This window comes from Drosophila bipectinata, chromosome XL (genome assembly GCF_030179905.1).
Source record: "Drosophila bipectinata strain 14024-0381.07 chromosome XL, DbipHiC1v2, whole genome shotgun sequence".
In the NCBI taxonomy this organism is placed as follows: domain Eukaryota; kingdom Metazoa; phylum Arthropoda; class Insecta; order Diptera; family Drosophilidae; genus Drosophila; species Drosophila bipectinata.
Window position 1 is genome coordinate 22,960,551 of NC_091734.1, and position 16,754 is coordinate 22,977,304.

At 35.2% G+C, this 16,754-nt stretch overlaps 1 protein-coding gene across 13 annotated transcripts in view; it reads right to left on the minus strand.

The window, feature by feature from the left end:
- Positions 1-16,754, minus strand: part of mmd (disintegrin and metalloproteinase domain-containing protein mind-meld) — a 747,894-nt gene that overhangs the window by 222,700 nt on the left and 508,440 nt on the right. For 12 of the 13 annotated variants that reach the window (XR_011443137.1, XR_011443136.1, XM_070281095.1 and 9 more), the window contains exons 18-20: positions 3,370-3,489; positions 3,132-3,309; positions 2,899-3,049 (exon numbers count right to left, since the gene is read on the minus strand). Coding sequence is in view for 11 of the 13 variants with exons in the window: in XM_070281095.1 (XP_070137196.1) it covers positions 2,899-3,049; positions 3,132-3,309; positions 3,370-3,489 (449 nt within the window). In the remaining 2 variants the exon portion in view is untranslated. Of the gene's footprint in view, positions 1-1,946; positions 2,033-2,898; positions 3,050-3,131; positions 3,310-3,369; positions 3,490-16,754 lie in introns of those variants that run through there. The other variant, XM_070281226.1, reaches the window with a different exon arrangement.

Below are 16,754 nucleotides of genomic sequence, written 5' to 3' on the forward strand. Positions count from 1 at the left end.
TGGACTTAAAATTACTTCTGGAAAAATTTATGTTTTCTGTTCCTAATAGATTAACATGATTCTTCCGATCCCTTTGGTTACCAATTTCTAGATCTAATTTGGTTGTATACGATCCATTTTGCGTTATTTGTAATTAGTTACAACTCATTTTCCCATTTATTATCCCTTGAACTATCCCAAGATGTAATTAAACCTAAAATTATAGAATCTCTTTTAGATTAATTTATCTTTACTTTTAGTTATAATAATATAGAATAACAGATCCTTGGTAATAATAACAATACATTTTCATAAGAATCGGCCAACTGCATCCGATGTATGCGGTATATACTTTATATTCGGTTTTAATTGCTAGGATATATCAACTTCGGTTTCGCCTGAAGTTAGATTTCTTGTATTAAATAAAATGATATGAATGATATGAAACATTATAAATATTCTCAATAACATCCCACTACGAATTAAGCCGACGTTCTCTTTTTTATTGGATTGACTTCATGCCTCTGTGCTATCAAGCCAACGCGGGAACATTGGAACAAAAAATTTTGCAGAGGGTATTATATTTTGGTCAAAAGTGTGCAACGAAGTGAAGGGGACATCTCCGACCCTATAAAATATATATATTCTTGATCAGGATCAGCTCCTGAGTTGATATGAGCATGTCCGTCTGTCTGTTTCTACGCAAACTAGTCTCTCAGTTTTAAAGCTATCGACTTGAAACTATGCACACACCCTTTTTTCCTTGGCACACAGTACATAAGTCGGCTGCCATATATCTGATTGATTGAAAATGGTATAACTTTCGTTTTTTTAAAGATAGAAAGCTGGAACTTAGTACAGATTTTATTTTGGTTAGTTAACCTGACCTACTAAAATTGCATAACGATGGGCCGACTATATCTTATAGCTGCAAACTGAAGGGTCGGAAATGGTTTTTGGTAGAAATACCAACCAATACCAATACCAATATTTTGTGTTCTTGAAGATAGAAGTTTGGGACTTTTTTTTAGATATTTTATTGAAATTAATTGGTTTTATTATGATATTCTTATAAGGATCGGCCAACTATATTCGATGTTTGCGATATACGTCCGGTTTTAACTGCAAGGGTATATCAACTTCGGCTCCGCCCAAAGTTAGCTTTCCTTTCTTGTTTAACCTCATAGCTCGTATTGGCAGGGTTCATTGAAAAAAATAAATACATGCTTAAATCAATCTCGGCGACTAGTGCAGTACAAAAATTTAAAATCTGGCATAAGGATAGGGAAGTTATATACCGTCTAAAAAAACCGATACTTGGTCGAGCGTTTATAGCCCATGGTAGGGCGATTCTCGGGTATTGGCTGAGCATCAGCATCTTTTTATTTTTGTAATCTCACAGCTCTCTTGCAGTCCTTAATTTAAAGAAAAATAAATACATATGTAAGGCCCTTTAAAATTCCGATGCTGGGCCGAACGTTGTTAGCTATACTTTGGCCGATCCTTGCATATCTGCTGAGTATAAGATTCTTTGTATGGGATGATGATTTAAGTTCAATCTGGGTTACGCACCCTGTTACGGACCTTATACCCAATTGCTTTTATTTTTAAGTCCTTATTGAATATTTTTCAAATTAAATGACAAAATGTTTTAAAACATTTTATTTTTTTCATGAAATTTTCTTGAAATAAAGCTTTCTTCGCGATGTAATGTAAATTCACAATATTTTGGGGACTAAAAATGCCTTTATAATAAACCCTTGAAAATATAGAATTTGTTATTCAGCGAAACATCCAAAAGCCCACGCTGTGAAGAATAAAAGAAAGGAAATGACAGACTGACAGTCAAATGAATGACAGTCGCGTTTTCAGACCTTATGGTATCCGGTACTTTTCTGGATTGTTCTTCAACTATTTATTTTACTTAAGCAACAGATGATTCAAAAATCGTTTTATTTTATTAATTTTCTTGTAGTAATTTGGCATCACATATTTTTTGATAATTTCTTTTACTAGAAAGTTAAGATGTCGAGACGTGGTTGAGATCTACGTGCTTTAAAAATAAGAGAGACAAAGATGACTGAAATTAATATTTTTATCTTCTAAATATAATATCCAGGTAGCGTTATATAAATTTACAATTTTTTTATGAGTACCGGGTATAATTATACTGTGAATATATTTAATTTTATGATAAAATTCGGCAGAGCTTGAAGTTGGCGACTTATTGAGAAGTTATTTGATAGCTAAATTTAAAATATCTGCAAGGTTACATAAATATAAGCTTCGCCCGAAACTTTCTTTCTTGTTGAAGAGTCAATATTTTTACCCTCTATTTAAATAAATTTGTTAAACAAAATGTTGCCAAATTGAATTGTATGTTTTACGTTAGCTTAGGGACGAAAAACTAAATTCTAAGAATTAAATTTTATATTTTATATACCTATTTTAAAAATACGGCAATACTTCATTTAAATAAGTTAAACAAACTATTTCAACATTTGTTCAAAGAATAGACTTAAAACAAATTGCAGCACACTTAAATACCTGTCAGAATACTAAATCTATTAGATTATTATATTTCGTATTTATAATTCTAATAAAATTTACATAAGAACTTCAAATATTGGGAATATAGCATGGCAAGCCAAATTATTTTGCATAATGGTGTTTCAATAATTTATATTTTGGAATGAAACTTAACATATGCCAAGCTTGCTTTTATTATTTTGAAAACCTTATTGAAAAATCGTATATGAATCTCATAGCAATAAAATACATGGACTTAAATTACTACTGGCCTCGGTTTCATTCCCTATAAAATTTCAATACTTAATTCTCTTAATTATCACGTAGCTTTAAGTTAGTTTATTTAAACGTTTAAACGTCATGAAACCTTACAGCATAGTTATTTCTTACCATATGGAGTTTCTTTTTTTTCCATTTTTATAGTGTTTTCTGGAGTGGGCAAAGGTTCAGTTGGTGGAGCTGTGGTCAGTAGCACAACAGAATTGCAATCTGTGCCACCCCATCCCATGTCACAAAAACAACGGTTTGTATTGGTACAAACCTGAAAAATAATATTTAAAACATTTTTGGTAATGCAATATACATGATTAAATAAAAAGGCTATTGGCTTATTAATAACTTACGCCACGTTCTGAGCATTCTTGACCACGACTATTTGTTGGGCACTTTGTTTGATCTACATACGGAAATAGACTGACACACGTTTGGTTTAGGCAAATCAAATTATCACCACATGGGGTTCCATCCATCACTAGGCCATGCTGTGGGTAACTATTGGTGCCCACTTGTCCGCTCGTTGCCCTTAACATTTTAAGTAATATTTTATTGAATTTATAAAAATATTATTGGCTGTTTACATACTTGCATTCGTATTCCTGACCTTTGATTGAAATGATAGTTCGTGAATAAAGCTGGTCGATGCCATCATTTACCGGTTGTCGCTCCCCTTCCTTGCATTGCAGAGTACCACATTGTACATTCCTGTAGATAAAAAAAAAGTTACATTACTTTTAACATTAAAGGTTTTAGGTCGAATTTTTTGAAAATGGTTTTAAGAAACGTTAAAATTTATTTTAAAAGAATATAAAACCAATATTATGACAAATTAAGCAGCTTCTTGAGCCAGACCAAATGTTTTGCGGCTATCGACGGGTGCATATACACCGCTTCAATGCCTGCAAGAAGTGCAGTTCTGGATAGATCTTTTACAAACTCAAGGTGAACGGCATTAGTGGCAAAACAAGTGAAAAAGTTACATTTTACAGCCGCCTTATTTCGAAAATATCTGGCTTACAATAAACGGGCCCACAAAAATTCACGACAGACTCTTTGCAAAGACCGGGCAGCCGTTAACTCTTTGCTCCGGGAAATCAGCCATAATGTGTGCAGAAACCAAGGCTTGGTCAGGAATCATCATATAAATTTGTTAAATGCCTTATCACCGTTTTCCTCACCCCTCCATTTAGCCAAAGTGAGTGGATGGCTTCTAGGGAGTTAATTGCATTGCTGCATTAGCAACGCCAACTTAGCCTGGGTAGCTAGGACCAACCTTTGAAGGAGCATTTGGATACTGATGCAGTCGGCGATTTGAAAATTCCTACCCAAATCCTAAAAGTCTCGCATATGTTGTTCGAAAGCCCTCGAAGAGCTGCTATTAAGCAACCTTTCAATAGACTTAGGCCTAGAATCTCGTTCACGTGAGCCTAAAATATTAATCGATGGTAAATTGTTTCTCCAACAAATTTAGCGGTACATCATGACCTATGAATACCTTGAAGACTCCCATGAAGCAAACTGCTTCTAAGGCTGAGTCCCGATGGCATGTCTAAAACCACTGCAGCTTTTCGACCTTACTTTTATGCGGAATGCCGCCCACAATTGTTGAGAAAATCGAGTTGAAGTATCCACCGCTTAAGGTAGGGAGAGAAGAAGAAGGTTGGAAGAATGCTCCAACCCAGCCCTGGGTCCACTTGTATTGTGAAGTTTCCGTTGGTTAGGGTGGAGTGGGCAGCGATTCAAGCAGATCGCAGTGATCCTGTTTAAGTCCTGGAGAATATCTTACACCTTGCACTTTAAAATTGCCGAACGGACTGTAGTGGGTGCTACTGTTACTGGCTGTACCGCTGGAGTTCATCCCTGATTATATAAAGTTTCGAACGATTAATCACTTAACAAACAATTCCGCGTGGCGTTAACGATCTGTCCGATTTGTGCGCTCAGAGCCAAAAATTTAATTGTGAAACATATATATGAATTTTATATGAATAAACGTATATTCTAAGCGCGGGAAAATGTACTTGCAAGAGGAATGTATGTACAATATGTATTTGTGTATATGATAAATAACGGTTTTAGCGGATGATAACAGACTGATAATTTTTTAAATATGTTTATGTTAATTTTTACATAAAATTGTCGCAGTGTTAGTCATTATACTTCTGTACTATACTTTCCATTATACTTCTACATATCCGAAAAAAGACATATACTTTTCATCCCTCCAAATGGTAAGAAGAGATTAATTCATTTGTCTTATTTAATCTAAAAGGAAAGTGGCAGGAGCCGATGTTGATATACCCTTGCAGATAAAATCGGATATGAATAATAAAAGCGGATATAGTTGGTCAATCGTTATAAGAATTTTATTAGAAAACCAATTTATAAGATTACAAAATTAAAAGAAAAGTTCCAAGCCAAAATATCAAATTTTGTGTTTTTGGCAAATACAAAATTTTGGTCGTTCAGTTACATTGCAGCTGAAATGAAATGCCTTATGAAATTTAATAGGTCCAATTAATTGGAAACATATACAATCAGTAGAAAGTTTAAAGGTCTTATCTTCAAAAACACGAAAGTTGGGTCATAGAATATGAAGTCGGCCGATCCTTATGAAATTTGGTATGTCGTATTTTGTCAAAAATCGAATTCATAGAAAATCTTTGACTCTAAGTCTAAAAACACCAAAGTTATGGCATGGAAAAGTTATAGTAAGGGTATGAAAAAAGCTTAAAGTAAGCGTAAAATGCTTAAATTTCTTTTAATGGTTATATCACTCAAGCTGTTGTTCTACGGGTTCACTGCCTCATTTTCGGATGCCATTTCCCTGGTTTACATTATTGTTGTGATAATTGTTGTGCTGTCCAAGACGAAATGAGGTCGTTCATAAGACAGACTAAGAATGGATTTAAAGAGCTGATCACTGGTTTTCGTAAAATCAATGACCAGCTCTGTGCGCTTGACATTCAGCTTAGCGGCCTTCAGCTGCTAACTGAGTCCCCTAAGCGTAAGAAATCCGCGATTTCTGATCCGCCTCAGCCTGCTCAGCCGACATTAAAGCAGCCGCTCATATCTCTGGCCACCCCAAGGTCTGGAACTGAGAAAAATTCGTCCGAGATCTTTAGCTCCGAAGTTTTTCCTTGTAAGTAAGTACACCACTTTTATAAGAAATCGACCTCAGCGAACGTGGAGTGGAGTCCTCATTTCGGTAGACTCCATTCTTGCTTCTGAAGAGGTGAAATCACAACAGTTTGGTGACAGAGTTTATTTGCACTAAAATCATTTTGTCCGTGAAATCTTTATACATTACATGTTTATATATACCGCCTATGTCTGAACCGCCCACATATTGGCAGCATTTGTCCGCTATTCAATCCGTTTTTAATCTTATGAATGATCGTGACCAGCTCGTCGCTGTGGGCGACTTTAATATCCCTGAATTAAAGTGGTCCAACGTCGAGAACTCACCATCTTTGTCACTTATAACTCACCATGACTTCACCGCGGGCATGTTTGACATGTCCCTAGGTCAAATTAACCATGTTAGAAATTCGTTAGGTCGGCTTTTAGACTTATGCTTTGTATCTGATCCCGATGGTACCGCTCTCTCCAGAGCTTTTCCCCTTTCAAGTCCAGAGGATCCATATCATCCCACGCTGGAGGTCTCAATCGAAACCATTCCTGGCATCGATCAGATGCCTCCACGCGTGACAAATAAGATTCTCTATTTCCGTAAAGCTGATTTTCACAAACTTAATAGCCTTATCGATACATATGATTGGTTCGATATTCTGGCATTCACCGATCTTAATGTCACCTTAGAAAACTGTACTTTTACTGTACTTTAAAGACATTTTTTGACTCCTGTGTGCCATGGAAATATCCGTCCGCTTCAACAAATCCTCTTTGGTTTACAAGGTGTCTCTTTAACCTAAAAAATACTAAAAATATGCTCTTACTAAAATATAAAAAAACCTGCAGTAGTATTGATCTATCAAGATATCTATTAGCTCGGTCAAATTTTACCGTGCATAACGCTGAATGTTACAGGAATTATATTCGTCGCTGCCAGATACAATTTACTCTCGATCCAAAGCAGTTTTATAATTTTGTAAGCACAAACTGTAAACATGTATCTTTCCCACCACCACGTTTTTTGATCTATTCGCACAATTTTTTCAAACAACTTATTATCCGCCTAAGTTGACAGATTAGCCTTACGCATACAACATTCAATTAACTAATCTTATTTTTTGTCTCTTGATGGAGTTCCAGGCTGTGTGCTAAAATAATGTGCCAGGGGTCTGTGCAAACCCCTTCTCAGACTTTTCAACTTATCTTTTGAAAAACGTCGATTTTTCCCCTTAAGGATGTAGTCTCATGTTCCGGCCTACTTTTCAGAGGTTATTTCAAAAAAATTTGTTTGTAATAAAAAATAAGGCGATCGTTTTAATTTTCACATATGTTTTTATAGGCATCATAAACTATTTGAAAATATTTTGTTTAATTTATTCTTGTGTAGTTTAATACACTTTATAGCATGCCAAAGTATTAATATAAAAAAAAAGGTAGGTCCCTGGCGCAGGTGATTTCGACTGCTAGAGTCATCCGAAACAAAAAATTAGAATAGATTATTGTTTTGTAAGCTTATGGCTCTGTCCCGCACTGAAATATTTTCATCAATCAACAACAAAATGGCAAACTCACAAAACAAAATATTAAAAAAAATTTTAAATTTTAATCTTAAATTAATGATAAAACTAATCATTAAAAATTAATGATTCTAGTACGGGACAGAGGTGTTACTTTTTAGAACAACATATCCAAATTTCAGCTAGATCGGTACCATAGAATTTTGTGAATCACCTGCGCCGCACACAAAAATGTCGTTCCGAGAAAAACGCGTTTAAAGTTTAGACGCTACCGAGAAACTCATACTTTTCGGTGTAGGCGCGCTCTCGATTATGGGCTGTATCTCTGTCATTATTTTACATTTTTATTTGAAACAGTACATTCTTAATAAACAATACTATCGAAATATGTGAAAAAAAAAATCGATTTTTTCAACCTCACACATGAGACTACATCCTTAAGTGGAAGGAATCTTTTATATTTCCTTACATAAAAAAGGGAAAAAATCCGATTCCACCAATTACAGAGGCATCTCTAAATAGTCGGCAATTCCAAAGTTATTTGAAAAATTAGTTACTCCCGATCTGAAACACATTCGATCTTCAATCATCTCTCCTTGTCACCATGGCTTCATTAAGCGTCGCTCCACCACCACGAACTTATTGGAGTTGACATCGTTTTTCATAGATGGCTTTCGAATGTGATATTAAACCGATTTAATTTACACAGACTTTAGTAAAGAATTTGATTCAGTGATGATTAACTCAGTCTTGTTGAGTAAACTGAATATGTTTGGATTCTCTACAGACCTTTTAACGTGGATCTCTAGCTACTTAGATGGAAGGAAAAAAAAGGGTCTTAATTCAAAACACACATTCCACAGTGGTTGCTCCCATAGGCCAAAAATAAATAAAATTGATAACGGCAAAATTTTACGAAAAGTAAACAAATCGCCTCTAAAATGTCCAAGCTTCTTCATGGCAAACCAGATTTTTCTAGATATCTAACGGGATTTTCTAAAAATAGATTTAAAGATGTGATCAGTTACTCATTTGTAAAGCGCGGCTGCGCGCATTACGAATATTTCACAACTAAACCGCACTTTGAAGTGGTCTGATCATTATTTACGTGTTCAAATTCAAATTATTTGTAATGGATTTTGAAGTTGAAGGTATTTTCTATAAAATGAGATACAATTTGATATATTAATAATAATTATTGTTATTATTATATTACTATGAACTATTGCATTTTTTTTGCCTATATTTTGAACGTATTTTTCATGTTTAGCTGAAGTTTTAGTAGTGATCCCACAAAATTCTACAATTCGTTTATATACCAATGTGTTTGTCGGTCTCCAAGGGTAAAAAATGTGCAAAAATTTGGATCGGATCAGCCGACTATATCCTATAGCTGCCATTTAATTGATTGATCGGAAATGGTATAAATTTGGTGTTTTTAGAGTTAGAGAGTTCAAATTTTACATAAGAGCTACTTTTTGCAAAATAATATGTCATATTGGCAAAATAATATGGCAATTTCATAAGGATCGAAAAAAAGTTTTTGAAAACTTGACACTTGACTTGAGTTATTTTTGGCAAAATAATACGACATGCCAAATTTCATAAGGATCGGCCGACTATATTCTAAAGATGTCATATAACTGAACGATCGAAAATGGTTTTTGGTAAAATACCAACTTTGGTATTTTAAAGATAGAAGCTGGGTACTTTTTTTTAGATATTTTATTGTAATTAATTTATTTTATTATGATAAGGGTATATTAACTTCGGCTCCGCACGAAGTAAGCTTTCCCTTCTTGTTATAAATGACTTGCCCTTGCTTTAATGAACTCTCTAGTTCTTATGTATGCAGATGATGTAAAGCTTTGTCATCAATATAAATCCATCTCTGCCTTATGAAGTCTTGATGCCTTCAATACAAATCCATCTCTGCCCAATGCAGTCTTGACCTTGATAACTTTCAAAAATGGTGTTCAGCTAAGGATTTAATACTTAATGGATCAAAATGCATGATTATGTCTTTTTATCGTTTTTGCCCTCTGCAGGCTTCGTATACTCTTTATGGGATTGCTTTAGAGAAATTAGCTCAGGTTAATGATAACGGCCTCCTATTAGACATCAAACTTAAATTTGCCGACCATATTTCCTTAATGGTTAATAAGGCTAAAGGAGTCCTTGGTTTTATTAAGAGGTGGTCAAAAGAATTTAATGACCCATATATAACCAAAACATTTTTCATTTCCTTGGTCCGATACTGGAATACAGTTCATGTGTCTGGAGTCCCCAATATGGAGTACATCAGGACCGCATAGAATCCGTACAAAAGAATTTCTTAACTTTTTCTCATAGAGGTCTAAATTGGGATGCAAATCTTCACCTTCCATCTTCTAATAGTAGACTCTTACTTATAAACTTACCTAGCTTTACGAATCCTAGGAAAATGGTCGGTGTAGTTTTTCTACATAACATAATTAATAGGGATGTAGCTAGCCAGCATTTACCAACATGCTTAAATTTTAGCATTCCTAATAGAAGGACTAGAAACTTTAGTCCTCTATTCCTTAGCCGTTGTAGTTCGACATTTGCACAGCACGACCCTTTTAAGGTCTTATGTTCGAACTACAATGGTTTCTGCTCTATAACTTCTCTTGCCTGTCCTTCAAATTTAAGAATTTTAAATTTCCTTACTAACTCTTCCTAGCTTAATATATAATATATTACAACTAGCTTAATATTTACTAATTATTCGTTTCTCGAGCGCCCCTTGGTCGTCTGGACTTTAACCTTTATGATGAATACAGAAATGCTAACTGATGCTCTAATTGATGCCCAAGCCATTTTAAATTCTGAAAGACCGTGAAAAAAAAAAAATATGAGTTGCATATGAAACAAATTAAATGAAAACAGAAAGTCGGGTCAGGCAGCAGCCGCTGTTTTAGTGTAATGTTTACTTATTGGGCTTAAGTATGTACAAATCTCTTAATTGGTCGCAAGCCGACTCTCTCTCGGCCGCTCGACTTCAATTGGCCTTTCTTTAGAGAGTTGTAGCTCCGCAATGTCTAGGTCAGTTCGCCCTCTTCGTTATCGAGAGCTTTAGCTTCGCAATGTTTAGTCGGGCTGCCCCTTCTGTACATAACATTAAGTCCCTGAATGCGCCATAAACTGAACTATCAATGATGATCATGGTCATTCGACAAAATAAATAGGCTATAAAATAATCCAATAAATAATAATTTATTGGGTAACAAAAAAAAACCAGTTAAAGCTCATGTAAGATATGAAAGATAAGATTACGATAATATTTATTATTATTTATATAATAAGAATTAATTCTATGAACTTAATAATTTAACTTGTATTTTTATATAAAGAATTAAAAAATATTAAGCTATGTATAGCATTGGTATGTTTATTTTTTCTCTAATTATGTTCCTAGTTCCCAGCAAGTGAGAAGACTCTTTCAGAAGAATCATTACTGGCAGGTATCGCTCCACAAAACGAAATTCGATTTTTTTTTTTTTACCAAAAACCTTTTTTTAAGTTAGACCCCTAACAACCTTTTAAGAGCATGATAAATCTTTTATATTTCGCTTACGAAATTTTAATCTAGTGAAATCTATCTCCTCTTTAAACTGAATAATTCACATGATTATGAATTCGTTTTTATTTACGTCAATGGTACAGCAGTCGCATCAGCCAACACACAACAACATCACATCCAGCTGCGCCAAGTTTTCGAAAAGCTGCGCGAGTGCAATATAACGATAAGCCCCAGCAAATTGGTTTTCAGAAAAGATCCAATTAAATTCATGGGACACAAAATTGACCACCAGGGTATTAAACTACTACAAAGCATGGTAAAACCCAAAGGTCTTAACCAAAGTGCCAAGAAAAAACAGAGATTTATAGCTTTGATCTTATTTTATAGATGATTTCTCCCTAATACTATTCAACATCAAGCATCTTGGTACAGCTAATATAACACATACGGCTGGGAACTTCCAGTTTATTCTTCCAATTTCCATTGGCATTAAACAATTTCGCAACATCCTGTAATGTTGTATTTTTCACATTCGAACTAACCACAAGCCTCTAGTCTATGCCTTCGATTAAAAGCCCGAAAAAGCGTCGCCGTGACAACTTCGCCAATTAAAGAGCAGTTTATAACAAAAACACAACCTTACACAAAACGCTCAATATTTTACGATATGTCTAGTTCAAGCATACCCCTATCCATACCACAGCTATTAAGAATAAAAATAATCGTGAAGCTACAAAACATTGCTCATGGCAAAGCAACAACAAAACTTTTTAAAGAAACGATTTGTTAGGCTTTCTATGCATAGGAAATTCTGAATTTGTAATCACGTCTTTCCTCGCCAAAAATTACCCGTCACGTTCGTGCATTTCTTCAACAATTCACCCTACCAAACGAAATATTTGAGCACATCAACCTAGATATTATCGGTCCTTTACCTTAATCTGGCCGATTCCAATACTGCCTTATTATTAAATATCGTTACACGAGGTGGCCAGAAGCTTTTAAAGAAATGCAACCACCGAAGTATTTGCCCTCATTCGCTCCTGGATCTTCATATTTGACATAACGCTTCGAATCGCAACGGATCAATGCAGACAATTTGAATAAAAGCTAATCAATGAATTTTTTAAGGCTACTAGGAGTCATAGAAAGTCTACAGAAGCAAACGGAATTTTCAAACCCTGGCATCGAACTTTTAAAGCGGCCATCAAGTGTAAAAACCCGACGAATCGGACCAAAAATCTTCCAATGATCCTTCTAGGACTTCACACAGCTTACAAACAAACATCCAAGCTACACTTGCACAGTTGGTATACGGAACTACGCTCAGGTTACCTGTAGAGCTATTTTACGAGTAAAAAAAAAGCACAATCTTAAACGGAATATGTCAAAGAATTGCAAAAAATCATGCAAGAGATCCTTCCAGCACAAACGGCACTTTATGACACCTCCATTCATGATGTCTTCCATTTATATTTAAAGAATTGGAAACCACGCCACATACCTATATTGCTACAGAATGATGCCGATCGCACCTCACTGCAAAAATCATACGATGGCCCGTTTGAAGTCATCGAAAGGAAAGAGAAAAACAACACCCTATCCCGTGGCTGAACGAAGAGTCTAAGTTTCAGTGAACCAACTCAGACCCGCCTTTGTAGATTTAAAAAAATATCCGATAGCCATACCCTCAACCACGGAACCACCAAATAAAGGACTTGGAGGCCCTTAAGGGACTTCCGGAAAAATGAACACCGGAAAAATGAACACCTTAGATCCCGACGTACAGTTAGACTCCCTGCTCGTTTTGCCCAATGAAGTCTAGGGGAGAGTACTATGGCGAGTCGATCGGCAATCTTCAAACAGTAATAAAAAAATACCTTGGCCTTTCCCTCAACACACCATTTGGGCACACTAGCCTATTACTCGCTACAAGAAGCTTTACTCTCACCCACACCGTCTCTTAATTATAACGCATAAAGTGTCTTATCCATCTTAGCACTTAAGTTCGTCTTTAATATAGTGTGTTTTTGAGTGACCACCTTGGTCACTTTCATTTCAGTGGAGCATATAAGCCTAGGGTGCTTTTGAGTAGAAATCTTTTAGATACGAAAGTCATCGACCGTTTTGTGAACCGGTGGCAAGCGTGTTCAAATTTTCAAACGATTTTTTTTCGAAGCCATGTTTTTCGAGTTGGTGGAAATCTTACAGGCCCAAAAATTAAACAATCGTCATTTTCACACGTCTTAGCATAGTATAAGCATACGTGGTATCAAAATCTTCGGAAAATATTGAAAATTGTTAATTTAATTAAATATAAGTATAGAAAACATGTAATGAAAGTAGGTTCATTTGTTTTTAAAAGCTCATAATTTTCGCGTTTTGTTTCGCGTGCTTTTTCCTTTGTTTTGGTACCACAGATGCGGAAAATTCAAAGGATAAATTCGTTTATTGCGTTTCCACCATGATGACGAGTTACCTCCGACTTGTAACTATTGGGCAATAGCCCTTCCCACTTTCCTTGGATCACCACCAGTTCTGTAGCCTCAATAAAATGAACTAGTTGAAAATTTATTTTAAAATACTATCATACCTCATTTTTAATAATTTTCATATTTTTTTCACTTTTGATATATATTGTTATATTCCAAATTAATATTTTAAGGAGGCAACCTCAGAGCCTGCGAATCTGTTAGTTGTTTTTTTTTAGTACTACATCGATTCTCTATGGCTTTCAAAGTAAACAATAGTGAGCATTCATCACAAAGCTTAGAAGCCCAGACGACCGAGAAGTGCTCGGGAAACGCGTTGTTAACTAAACCGAAAAGTCTAGATGACTAGGAAGAATTACTTAGAAAATTTTAAATACATGTTTTTAAATTTGAAGAAAAGGAAAGTAAGATGACAGGGTAGAGACCATTGTAGTTCGAAAATAAGAGACTAAGAGGGTCTAAGAGGGAGACACTAAGAGGGATACCCAGCATTGTCCTACGATTTGTTAGGGGGGAGTAAGTTTATTAGTAAGAGTCTGCTTCGATAAGAGGAAAGATGAAAATTTTCATCTTAGTTAACACCTCTAAGCCCAAATGTTAAGAAGTTCATTTGTATGGATTCTATGCAGTCTTGATTTAAATTAGGGACGGACGGACCAAAGAAATAAATAAACTTTTAGTAATATAGGGGTTGTTAAATTCTTTTGACCGCCCTTTAATAAAACCAAGAACATCTTTAGTCTTATTAACCATTGTGGCAACGTGATCGGCACATTTTAGTTTTAAGACGAAGATTATTAACCTGATTTAATTTTTCTAAGGCAATCCCATAGAGAAAATACGTAGCCTGCAGAGGGCAAGAACTATAAAAAGACATAAGTTTGCATTTTGAAAGTTATCAAGGTCAGACTGAAGACTGCATTTGGCAGAGATGGATTTGTACTGAAGACAAAGCTTTACATCATCTGCATACATAAGAACTAGAGAGTTCGTTAAAGCAGGGGGCAAGTCATTTATAAAAAGAGTAAATAATAGCGGGCTAAGATGACTTCCAATTTTTCAATTATCTTTGGAATTGCCGACAATTTAGAGATGCTTTTTCCTTTTTTATGTAGGGGAATTATGAAATATTCTTTTCATTTTCCTTTATCGATTTCAAATTTTGACGATTTTCAATGGGCTGACAAATGAAAATAAACTATTTTTTTGGGTTTTAACTTTGCATAAATTTATTTGAAGACATAAAAAGGAAGAAAAAAATTTTACATAATTTTTTTGTTGTTTTTTGTGATCAAACAAAAGCCCTTCTTTTCGGCGGCGCATGTGATTTCCGTTCACTGGAACATCCAAAACCAAAAATTCGGGAATTCGGGGGATTTAAGTTAACAGCTAAAATCACCTCATCCTTTTGGGCCCAAGTATCGATGAAGAGTTGGAAAAGCTGAGTGAGTAAACCACGACGAGTTGAACCATTGAATTTGAGTACAATGGGAAAACCATGACTTGTTTACTTTCCTTTTTGAATTTTAGGTTGAATTGTATTTTCTTATGGATTGTTTTTTCTTGTTTTTGAATATCTTGAATTATATATAATGAACAAGAGACATATTCTTTTATTTAGAGCACTTCGGATCCTAACATGGCAGTTGAGTATGGGTAGATCCCACTATTTAGTGTAAAGTATACATGGAAGGGAGGGTATAGACGAAGGACCAAAAAAATTTAGTCTTTCATTCATCAGGGTCAGTAGAATCAACCACCCAAGGATGGGCCAACTCCTACCGCTTTCAGGAGGAAAAGCGGTACCTACCTTTTTTCTACCTTTTCTTTCCGATTGTTCAGTTATATGGCAGCTATAAGATATAGTCGGCCGATTCTTATGAAATTTTTATTATTATTCTATTATTACTCTAAAAGAAGCATTCATACATAAGTTAAAAAGTCTTAGAAGAGGTTTGTACAGAGCCATGGCACAGTTTTAAGCACACAGCATGGTATTCCGCCGGGTCCTGGCGAATAAATGGGTTTGACCCTTAGAAGATCAGATAATAAGCTATTCTCAGAGAAAAACGGAGAGAAAATAAGATTTGCTGATTAAGTGACGGAGCGACTGAGCGACGCTCTCTCGAGCGACGTTAATGAGCGATCGCTTTGATTGAGGTGGCCACGCACAAGGCGACATCACTCGAGATTACTTAATTGTAAAAAAGCCTTATTATTGAGATGCTCTGTTTGAAAGCAAAGATTATAAAGTACATAGATGGGACATCTCATACAAAGGAAAATTTTCTATGGCGGGTTCCAGCAGAGGAACCCGCTGGAACGAGCAAGTTTTAGATTGAGAAATTTTTCGCGCGACAACGAATGAGGAATAGCCGAGTGGTAGAGTTCGTGGCTGGTGTGCACAGTAAAACGAGTTCAGTAGAAGTGTTTTTTAAATTTATAATCTAATAAAAAAAAATACAAAATTGTAAAATCAAAATTGTAAATAAACATCGTCTTAGTTCGTAGTGGAACCCGCTGTAAAAATCTCTATAAGTGCGGGTTCCACGGCATTTTGGCAGGCCGCGAGGGAAAGAGAGAATTCTATTTTTAGATCGTAACATCTTTGGAACGATGAAAGTGTGAAACGTTGTAATCGAACCAATGTGAGAGCGAAGAGACCAGAAATATCTTTTACTATCCTTACTCGTCAGCTATGTTTTTGGTATGGATTCTAGCACCTCCTTTAACACCAATTTTAAGTATCATAAAATCAATTTCGAGGGTAACCTAGATGGATTGAGCGCGGTCCTTATTCATGGCCGAAAGGACTCCCTTGAAATTTTATTAGAATTTTATAAGCGGGACATAATGAAGAATAAAACAATTTTACAATTGTAGAATTAAAAAAAAAATATTACAATTAAAGAAAAATAAAAAAAATAATAATTATAAAGAAAGAAAATGTTCAAAGTCCTTACGAGGATTAGAACACAAAAAAATTAAACAAAGAGTAACTACTCTATGAAATAAGCTACCACCCTATCTTGATCTGCAACGGTTTAAAATACTATTTGTTCTACTATTTGTTATGACTACCACATCGGCGCATTGAAAACAGAAACGAGAAATTGATATTGAAATTTGGAAGCCTAAACCTTTTTACGCCGTCGTGCGAGCAGTCACACATACAAAGGCTCATATTTTTGTTGACGGATACATGTAAAGAGTTCTTAAAATAGAATCGTATGCATGTGCGTTCCGCCCTCACCAACAAGCTCGACGAAAAAAGTTGACCGT